Source organism: Acomys russatus, chromosome X (genome assembly GCF_903995435.1).
Source record: "Acomys russatus chromosome X, mAcoRus1.1, whole genome shotgun sequence".
Lineage (NCBI taxonomy): Eukaryota > Metazoa > Chordata > Mammalia > Rodentia > Muridae > Acomys > Acomys russatus.
Genome location: NC_067169.1, coordinates 104,013,916 through 104,025,723, shown reverse-complemented (window position 1 = coordinate 104,025,723; position 11,808 = coordinate 104,013,916). Strand labels below are relative to the sequence as shown.

Sequence of the window (11,808 nt, the reverse complement as noted above, 5' to 3'; positions counted from 1 at the left end):
ATTTAAACCATGGATTAACATTCTAAATGACTCCTAGGAGACTGCATACAAACACATTAAGTTTCAGAATCCTGAAGAAGCCAATTAAGTTTGCTATGGATAAAGCCTCTCAGCACTTTGATTTTTTTCCTAAAATAGTATTTGATCAATTGTTCTTTTTCAAATTTTTATCCCTTTAGATCCAAATCATGGCAATTGGTGAAAAAGATAATATGACTCAAATTTCAGAAATTGTTCTTTTGGGTTTTGGGGATCTCCATGGCCTTCAGTTTCTTCTTTTTGGGATATTTCTGGCAATTTATGTGATGACTCTCGTAGGTAATATTGTAATTCTCACCGTGGTGTCAGCTGATTGTTCTCTTCACACACCCATGTATTTCTTTCTTGGTCACTTCTCCTTCCTAGAGATTGGCTACACCACAACCATTGAGCCCATAATGTTGAGGACACTGTTATCAGCTCATGTGCCTATCTCCTTTCCAGCATGTGCTTGTCAATTTTATTTCTTTGCTTCCCTGGTGGCAACAGAATGCTTCTTCCTTGCTGTAATGTCTTACGATCGATACATAGCCATCTGTAACCCACTACACTACTCCAGTATTATGGACTTCTGGGGTTGCTTCCAGCTAGCAGTGGCCTCTTGGTTGGCTGGATTTCTGGCACCAATCCTGCTCATGATCTTCATTTTTCGCTTAACATTTTGTTCTGCCAATGAGATTGACCACTTCTTCTGTGATTTGAAGCCGATCATGAAATTGGCCTGCACTAATACTCAAGTAGCTGAAATGACTTCTTTTATATGCACCTCTTTATTTGCTCTTGGTCCCTTCTTACTGACCTTGGCTTCCTACAGTCACATCATTTGCACCATTCTAAGGATCCCTTCTACCACAGGGAAGCAGAAGGCTTTCTCCACCTGTTCATCCCACCTGACAGTGGTCAGTCTCTATTATGGGACTTTGGGAATTGTTTATGGCTTCCCATCAGTGCCTCAGTATGAAGGTGTACTGAAGTTGCTCTCCCTTCTGTATACAGTATTTACCCCTGCTGTTAACCCTATCATTTATACCCTAAGGAACAAGGATGTGAAGATAGCTTTGAGAAGATTGGTACAATGACATACATACCTGGTCAAAGAAGGTTGGAAAATTGTACTGACTCGTGACACACACTGAAAACTCGAACAATTTGAAAATATCTATAGCATTCATCTAGACAGTCTTGAAACAAGAATTTGAATTTGATTCCATAGTTTGCCTAGCACCAAACTCACTGTTTTTATTAACTGAGGAAAATTCAAAACCCTGAAATGTCCAAAATAATTTCCTTCGACAGTGGAAGACAAACCTACATTTCACTTTTCTTAGGAGAACATGGCTTAGGTGAGACATGAGAAAAAAGGAAAAACAAGAGAATGTAACTGATATCTGTCTTCTTCTCCAAAGTCATGATAAAAGCGAAAGAGATAAAAATATCTGAGGATTAAAATTATTCTTGATTATTTCACAAACAGGATTTAAAGCAATGTGACTGGTTCTATGACTTAAAGACATCCACACATATGAATATCCATAAATAAAGAAAACATGCAACAGTGGAGAACAACTCAGTGCTGTGTGTTTATATAGAGAAATCTTGACAATACAATATATGCAATGTATACATTGTGGCATCATATGTGCAAAAATGATAAATTGACACCAGTTATTATGGTGCTCACCCTTAATTCCAGGACTTGGAAGATAGAGGCAGAGGGATCTCTATGAGTTCGACATCAGCTTGGTCTAGAGAGTGAAGTCCACGACAGCCAAGACTAACTACACAGAGAGATTTCCCCCAGAAAAAAAAAAGATAAATTTAAAATATTTACATTTAATTGTAGATACATAGAAAAGGCCATATGGAATTTGATGGTATCTTTTGTCTCTTGTTTGGGAAACTACATTTATGGGAAGTATACTTTTGAGGTGAGAGTTATGTTAAATTAGTTACCTTTTAAAAATGTATCCATATTTAATAACTCAGTGTAAACTAAAGGTAGGTATGTTGTACAAGCCAATTTTTGAGACTACATGGGAATCTATTTAGACACAAGACAGTTTCTTTTTTGTAAAACAAGTTAGTCTCTAAAGACAAAGTCCATGTCGTTTACCCATATGGACTTCAGCTACAGTGTTTACCTGAGAAAAATGTTAGATATCAATGCCATCCTAAATATATAGTGTAAGTGTAAACTGTGGGCCCAAAACGGATTTGTGTGAACATTTCTTGTGAATTCATCAGTACATGGACCCGCGCAGAGCACATCAGACACAACCTGCATCCAGTTAACTTTTGCTCAACCAAGTCAAGACAGGGAAGAGGCAAGTGTTGATCTCCTCAACAGAAACCAGCCTGATAATTCCATTCTTTACTCTGGATTCTAGGTTTTAGATATATGCAGCTTTTATGATAGATACACTTGGGGGAAAGAAATGTAGTGAAGAAAAGGGGAGAGGGATATGTCCATGTGGAAAAATTACGCCACCACTTCCATGACAAAGTAGCTCCCATTTGCCAATGAGAGGGCAACACATCCATGCAGCACAGTGACTACAGCCAATTGGATTTGTTCTTTTTAAATATCTGAGCCAGGACCATGTTGAGAGGTATCAGGTAAGAAAATCTACTAAAGGCTGGGTATTCACTGCGTATCACTTCATTCAAAGTACTCAAGGAGGCAGATTACATGCCACAATTTCCTAAGAGAACTGAAGTTTGAAATGGCACTTTGTGTAAGTTTAGGGGCCTAACTCTTGATAGAAATCATTGGAAAAATATTAATTTGTGTATAAAGACAATACTTTGAACAATATATTTTTACAGGGGCCACATGTTGGCCAATGAAGCCAGGCATCAGGATAACAATAAAAAATTTAAATAACTGTTCTCTTTTAGAAAAAAAACTGCATATGCCCCATTTTACGATACTCAATTTTTAATTTTGCTATATAAAGAATCATAGTATTTACTAATGTTTTAAAAAGTTGATCTACCACTTACACTAGTTTTTGATAACTGGCTCTATGACTCTAAGTAACTTAACCTCACTGATCTTCAAATCTTTCATATGGATAATGGAAATAGTAGTAGCATCTTTTTTTGGATGCAAAGTTACTTTATTTTATTTTTTATTTTAATTAATTTTAAAAGATTTATTTATTTACTATGTATACTGTGTTCTGACCACACCAGCAGAGGGCTCCAGATCTCGTTATAGATGGCTATGAGCCATGATGTGTTTGCTGGGAATTGAACTCAGGACCTCAGCCCCCCCTACATTTTAATTTATTATAATTTATTCAGATTACATCCTGATTGTTATACCCTTGCTTGTATCATCCCATTCCTACCCCCTCTCCCTAGACTTCTGACAGGAGGGAACCTTTTCCCCCAACATAGGAGCACAGCCTATCAGGTCTCATCCAAAATAGTCGGCTTCTCCTTCCTCTGTGCACCTGCAGGACCTCCCCATTAAGGGGAGGTGTTCAAATTGGGATCACCAGAGTTCATGTCAGAGGCAGTCCCTGCTTTCTCCACAACCTTGGAGAATGAGCTGTCCATTGGTTATATCTGAACAGTGAGTCTAGGTTCACTGCATGCATTGTCCTTGGTTGGTGCAACAGTTTATGCAGGCCCATCTGGGTCCAGATCCACGGGCCTTGATAGTCTCCTTGTGGGGCACCTGAACTCTCTGGGTCTTTCCAACATCCATTCTTCCATACTGTTCTCAGCACTCCATCCAGAGTCCAGAAGTGAGTGCCTGTATCTGCCCCAATGCCCTGCTGGTCTCTCAGAGGAAATCTATGTTGAGCTAGTATCCAATTAAAAGTGAGTATATACCATGTGTATCTTTCTGGGCCTGGGTTATCTCACTCAGGATGATCATTTCTAGTTCCACCCATTTGCCTAAAACTTTTAAGATTTCCTTGTTTTTAATAGCTGAGTAGTATCTTATCTCCCAAGGCTTTTGAGAACATTGAAAGAGATGATGTATAAAATCATTGGCTCATGACAGGCATTTGATATATGTTAATTATTATTTTAGTAGTTATTGTCATTACTGTGTGGATGTCATCAGGCCTTCTCTTGATATATAAAAGTAATACAGATCTGGATGTTATCTTAATCACTGTGAAGTAGTTTAAAAGTAGATGATAGCAAAATGAGAGGCAAGTTTCTTAGGTGTCTGTTTTTCTGGGGTTTTAACTCACTATAATTCCTGGCAAGAAAAGATGCTCTGAGCAAATGTGTTTCACATATTAATTGATAGAAAGGCTTTGCAAAAACTTTGGACTCTGGTCCTTAACATCTAGCTACTCAAATGTCAATATAAACAGTTTACTACCTGGTCAGCCATCCATTTCCTCTATATAATACTGGAGGATCATCTTCAGCCTTCTGACTCAGTATGTCTGGCAAACACAGTTGTGAAGCAGGAAATATAAAGGACTTGCTTACTCTCTGATGGCAGAGCTTGGCAGTCAACTCAGCCTGCATCCAAGTCTTGTCCATTTTGGACAGCATGTTGTCTGTAGAGAGAACTGGGCCATTTTTTTCTCACTGGCTAGCTTGCCATTAATGAAGTTATCAATAGAAGGATATTTTTATGGTGCTCATCATCTTTATTGAGGCTTGGGGTATTGCCAGGAGCTGACATGTCTTAAGTTTTTTTAAAAAGGCCTTAAATTAATAAAAGTATCTTTAAATGCTATATTCTGTACGTCTATGAAGTTTTTGAGGATTATCTATCTATTTAAATTTGTATCTATCTATCTTAAATCTGAATAAGTTACTGTTGCTTGTTTTTATATACTTACTATCTGTTCAACCTATGATGTATATTTCTGTGATAAATTAGACTAGTATCTGACATGACTATGAGTCTGATTGATTAACCATTAACTTGTAAAAGTGAATTACCCTAAACAGTTTGTAATAGCAACTTTTAACAGGACTGGAATTAAACTTTACCTTTGTAAATGGGTTGTATAGGTTCAATACCCCATACAAAAGAAGAAACATACATATGTGTATCAAAATAACCTTAACTTTGAATAAATATATAAAAGTCTCTACCTGTGTATCAAAAATAACCTTATTTTGTATCATTATGCAGAATTCTATACCAATGAATTTAAAAATACTTGAGAATGACAATAGCTTTATAGTTGACAAGTATATTCAATAATCTATCCCTTTCTCCTATTATTTATATATTTTCTATATGATATTCTTATATTCCACTCTTTTCTTTTTATTATATTAATGTTTTATTTTTTCACTTTATGTTCCAATCCCAGGCCCTCCCTCTTCTCCTCTCTGTCCCTCTCTCCTACCCTCTTCCCCATTTCTCCCTACCCTTCTCCTCAGGAAAGCCCCTTCCCCTGTACCAACTTAGCTCAGCACATGAAGCTACCATAGTACCAAGCAAATCCTCCTCTACTGAGACCAGACAAGACAGCTCAGCTAGGGAAAAATGATCTAAAAGCAGGCAACAGATTCCATGCCAGAGACAGCCCCCACTCCACTTGTTAGGGGACCCACATGAAGACCAAGCTGCCCGTCAGTTACATATATGTTGCAGGCCAAGATCCACCAACTGGTTGGTGCTTCGTTCTCTTTAAGCCCTTTGGTCTAGCCTAGTTGTCTCTGTTGGTCTTTTTGTGGTCTTGGTCCCTCTTGGTACTTCCAATCTTCCTCCAACTCTTCCACAAGACTCCTTGAGCTTGCCCTAATGTTTGGCTGTGGATTTCCGTATCTGTTTTGATCTACTGCTGGATGGGGCTTTTCAGAGAACAGTTATGCTAGGCTCCTATCTGCAAGCAGAGCAGAGCATCATTTGTATTGTCAAGAGTTGGCTTTCTCTCATGTGGTGGGTCTCAGGCTGGGCCAGTCATTGGTTGGCCATTCACTCAATCTCTGCTTTATCTTTATCCCTGTACATCTTATAGGTAGGGAAATTTTGGGCTGAAGTTTTTGTGGATGGGTTGGTGTTCCCTTCCACACATCAATAGTCCAGTCTAGTCTCCATGAACGCTGTTAGTAGGCGTCTCAGCCAGAGTCACCCCCATATCCTTTCAGAAGCCTATCATGTCATAGTTTCCAGCTTGGCCCAGAGATGCCTCCATCCCCTTGGTTTTCCTTCTTTCTCCCCTCCCAGGCCCACCTCTCCACATCTGATCATATATTTACGTGTTTTGTGTGTGTTTCTTGAAATTTTCTGTGCTTGTTCTAAAGTTTTCAAAATATTTTAGGCAATAATGGCTTTGGAATTTTCAACACCTACCTAGTCAAAGATTGTCAATGGTTCTGATTTGATAGATGGGAAACTTGGAAGAGTCTAAAACATGCTCATAAACTCATTAATTGTCTTACTATCAACAGTTAGAATTAACATCTTCCCTTTTGAATCTGACATAGTTACTACTTGGAACAATGCAGCATGGCATAGGCACCAACAAATGATATTCAGGGTACAGCAGTAGCTTTCAGAATAGAGGGAGTAACTTCCACTTTTGATTCATATCATTGACCTTCTTGGCTGCAAGCTTTCTTTCATAGCACTGAAATGCTCTTATAAGAAGTCTGACTACCTCAAGGTTCCCCCACTGGAGATCACATGAAGATGTCATGTGGAGATTATTTTTCCTCATTACTCTTTCTTGTCTTCCCATGTCCATGTTTATTAGTTAATGGCGTCTGGAGAGATAGAAATGATTTCCATACAAGGTCTATAAGGTCCATTTCATATACATAAATATTTTGATATTCTCTATTGGGAAGTTGAACCTACCATGTGCAACACCTTTCACTGAGTATGACTACTTGACATATAACAGGAACAGTCAAATATGTGAGTACACATGTCATTAAAGGATTCCTCTTCCTTGTTGTCAAGACCCGTCCAGTCATAAAACTTTCCTGAATGAAGTCCCAGACATGGGGCAGACAAAGTCCATTCCTACTATGACCTGCTCAGATTTCTGATCCACAGATTCCATGAACCTAATAGGTCAGTTGTTTGTTCTAATATACTATTTTAGTTGGGGTGATTTTTATGGAGAAATGGTAATCAGAAGAGTAGCTATGAAATCCATGGTATTTCAGAGACACAAAGTAAGTTCTGAAATTTAAACTGTGGAGGGAAACAAGACTCTTGATTGCCAGCACATTTTTTTAAACATAAGACTTAGCATTTCATGCACTTAATTTAAACCTTGTCTTTCTGAAGCAAAGTTTTCCCGAGCTTCTCATACGTAGGGGAATATCTTTATCCCCGTTGCTTCCACTGTATGGAAGATACTCCGTGTTGGTTCCCTTGTGCACATGTTAACTTACATTCTCTCTCACCTTCTAAAATATCTTATCTATAATATTTGTGCCCTCATGTCTTTCATTGAGAGTTCAGTGAATAAATCTGGGGTAATTAAATGAACATTTTTTTTTCAAATAATAAGTACTAGCTATGCCTGACCCTGCTTAGCTTCTGAGCTAAAACAATATCAGGCACAATATCAGGGTGGCATGGTCATAGGCAAAATGGATGTTTCTAATGATCATTTTCATCTGGTCTGGCTGTGGTCTCCTCTAAATGCCAGGATTCAGTGTTTTCCAGGTCGGCACCAACCTCCTCTAACAAATATGGAATATAGATGAGGGTCTGAGCCATCTGTGCTCTTCTGTTTGATTTGAGCTCATCTGTGGCCTTGCCATCCAGATTTTACCACCAGCATTTCATACATTCATTTCCTGCACTTCTAGTTCCTACTGAAGTAAACACACAGAGGGACACGCACAGTAATGAGGAAGCCAAGGCTACAGCTAAAAGCAACAATAGCCACAATAACACAAATGCATCTAACGGTAAATGAAAGTTTGCTGTGTTCCAGGCAGTGTGGTGATGTTTTGTATACATGATTCCATGAAATCCTCACCAAGAGTCCTGCAAAGCAGGCACTGTTTATTACCATTTTACAGAGGAAGAAACTGAGGGTCAGAGAAGGTAAACACCAAGATTTCATAGGCTGCAGGTTGGGATGTTCTGTTCTAGCTATGAGACTCTACAGCTCATCTACTGACAGGTGTCTCCATGGGTACTGACAGGTGTCTCCATGGGTATGCTCACTTTCTCCTGATTTTGTAGACCACATCTTTAAGAGCAAAGTCAAAACAACATAGGCTTTGACTTCAGAGACTTCACAGACTTTCAATCCGTGTCTTTCCTGAATGGGGTGGGGGTTAAGGGTTAGGCTGAAGTATGGTTTTTCTTCTTAGTGATACTCTATCTCCTTAGGAATATCTGTGAATGTGACTTGGTCATTTCATGGGATAAAGGGTAGGAGGAGGAAGTGCGCATAATGAATTCCTCCATTTTCCTCCTTATTTCATGACACACCTGCCTATGTAGTTACAAATATTGAGATTCAGAGTCCATTTACTCCCCTGTGTTATAACTATCAAAGACCTTCCCTGAGTCCTTCTGAGAGCCTTCTGGAAACAATGGGAGTATCCCCCAGAGGCTGACAGAACACAGTATTAGAGCACTTCTGACACTTCAGGGACCTTTTGAGTGGCAGTTAAAAGTACAACTCATTCACTGCACTGCTGGTGTGGATGTAGATGAGAAATACACTAAGGCTGGCAAACCCAGGAAAGAAACCAAGAATTTGGTTTAACTGTTTGGAAGTAATTCTAATTACAGGCATTTATGTGAACTGTTTACAATTTATGCCTAATTGCCACCCAGCATAATAGCAATTATGCATATCATTAAATACGTGTCAGATTAATTTTGTCGTAAATTTTTAGTATAGCAGCAAACCCTATGTGTGTATGCACTGTCTTTATAATTTGTTGCTCAGATTGCTCACAATTTAGGAATAAATGAGACAGAACATTGGCTGGAGGGGCCGGGAGTGGGAAAGGTGCAGAGGCAGAGCGGCTGCCTTGGGTTGAATATTTACTATGGGTAGTGCACAAAGTAGATAATCAACAAATGCATAAATCCCAGCAGCTTAGCTTTACTGGAGCCCTGCAGGCAGCTCCACAATCTTTTATTCATTTTCTGTTGATTCTTTGGATGTATTCACGCCCACAGCATGTCCCAAACCTTTTCGGGTCTCCTTGGCCTCTCAACATCTCTCTTCTCTCTTGACTCTAGCTCAATAAGTTAAGTATAACTTCATCCCAGCCTTTGGGTAGTATATCTTGTTAACAATTTGCCAGTATGATTTCTACTTTTCTTTCAGGTTTCAGTTCTCTTCTCCTGAGCATCTCAGGCCTGTAAGTAGTAGAGCTGCCTGTTCATTTTCCTCTCACGTCTCAGAGGCTGTTTTCTTGTCCTAGTATTTCACTGTGCCTTCAAGTCCTTTCTAGATTTATCTTTTGCCATGCACATAATGAGCATTCTGTAACCCTTTGTTGATGTTTCTTTTTTATATTCACAGGACACATTGGATTACACACACACCACATACTACATGTGCATACACACATACTGCATACACATACACACAGACAAACCACGTACCCACCCACACCCATACACACAGCCTCACAGATACACAACCTCACATGAACGAGAGAGAGAGAGAGAGAGAGAGAGAGAGAGAGAGAGAGAGAGAGAGAGAGAGAGAGAGAGATCGATCCCTGGTATTCTTTCAAGTACCCCATTTTCTCTTCTTTATCTATTAACATTGTACTTATTACAGATCTTCTATGTCCAGTTGTATTTAGTATTAATTTACTACAAATGGTTCTATAGGTACAAAAATTGTTTCTTAGCCCAAATTAAAGCATTCAATAAATACTCAATGATCCTCGATCACAGATCCTCTCAATATGATTTCCTTGTAGAGGAATGAGAATTCCCATAAAGTTTTTCCTCCAGCCTTATTTTAGAGACCCCAGGGAAAGTAGAAAAACAGGAGAGTAGAAGGCATGTAAACTTGCATGTAACCTAAGCAAATTCAATTTCCATTTCAAAGTCTACCACTGACTAGACTACCAGAATGATGACAATTGGTTTCCTCTTCCTAAGGTCCAATGACCTCATATGAAATGTGATGATATGATAAAGCCTATCTTACAAGTTTGCTGGGAAGAAAAGTTATCACGCAGATGAGAAGGGTCTGGCACAGAGTAGTAATGGTTCTTCCCAGGCAGAAACTTTCAGGTGCTGTGGCTCATTCCTGCAGAAGACTGGTTCCACCTACTACAGCAATAATGAGTCACAATTTCAGTTATCTCAAACCTTACTTATTCTCTAGCTGCATCTCTCACTCTAGATTTATATCAGTAGCTTCCATTCCTATGAGAGTTAATACTGCCTCTTAATAATAAATATTTTGTGACTCAACAATTCTTCACTATCCTCAAATGACATAGATAATATTCCTTACCTATATACATAATTTAAATAAAATCAATACAGTGACCTAACAGAAATATAAATGAGGAATGAAAGAAAATAATTTACAATAAAACAATACATATTTCAATATACAAATGCAAAGACATGACCACATGTTTACACCAATTTAAAACAAATAGATTTTTATAAAAAAAAAGATTGCAAGTCATTACACATAAGAAAGAAAAACATAAAAGTCAAGGCTACAGAAAAACAGTAGTATAAAAGCTACTATTAAATTAAGACAAGACAAATAAATATCAACTCTTTTTTTAAATTGTATTATTAAAGCTCACTGCAAGATTCTAAAGCTCTGTGTGACATAGGACAGCTTTTCATTACATAGTATGGTTCCATGTATTTTAGGACAAGGAGAGTCACTAGTCCCCATCTTCTGAATGCCAGTAGCACCAACTAGGCACGGTACTAACCAAAATGTGTCCATCACTTTCTAAACACTTCCTCCTGGATAGTATTCCCATTTTTGAGGAGTGGCACTCTAGTTCATGGTCAGAAAGGACGAGGCTTATTTGACCAATGTCATGAGCTTCATGTTCTAGGATGCGGAACTCTCCATTATGTGGTGTCCTCTGTATTTGTGTTGTTTCTGGCGGCAAGATTCTTGGAATTATGACGCATGATGTTGATCCTGGCAGTGACGTAACCAAGGACAACCTTTCTTCCCTTGCATGCTCCTCAAGTTCTTCTCCCTCCTGAATACCTATCACCAGTTCAGAATTTCAGTCATCATAAGCTTTACTTATTACATACATTCATCTTTCATCCTTAGCTCTATGTAAGTAGTTTTAATTCCTACAAAACCTAATAGTTGCTCTTAATAACAAATCTTTTGTGACACACTGCATTAGCCTGACATGCAGTTCATAGATAATATACCTGAGAATACCTTTTTCATGTTTGGTCATAGAGTTCTTTATTTTTCAACATAGGTCAACTGGGCTACCCACAGAAGTATTTGGGTAACAAACAAATGTTGTCTCATGATGTGTCGGTGGGCATCACTTAAGTTTCTGCCACCTTCAAATCACTTCCTTTCAGGCCATTGAGCCACACTCCTTTATCATTTAACTAAGAACAATTTAATGGATCTTGTGCTGTCTTCTCTCATCATCAGTTTTAAGTGACAATTTCAAGTAATTCCTTTAAAATTTTATTCATATAGATGGTTGGGCAACATGTATGTCTGTGTCCCAGGTGCATCTCCAGTGCTCAGGGAGGCCAGAACAAAGCATCAGATCCCCTGGAACTGGAGTTGCATGTGCTTGTGATCTGTCATGTGGGTGCTAAGACTCGAACTCCAGTCATCTGGAAGAACAGTATGAGCCATCTCTCCA

General features: G+C 38.6%; 1 protein-coding gene across 1 annotated transcript; it reads left to right on the top strand.

The window, feature by feature from the left end:
• The first annotated feature begins 212 nt into the window (after window positions 1-212).
• On the top strand, window positions 213-1,118 carry LOC127185108 (olfactory receptor 11L1-like). Its single transcript, XM_051141652.1, has one exon. The coding sequence runs from the start codon at window positions 213-215 to the stop codon at window positions 1,116-1,118; it is 906 nt and encodes a 301-aa protein (XP_050997609.1).
• Window positions 1,119-11,808: the final 10,690 nt, after the last annotated feature.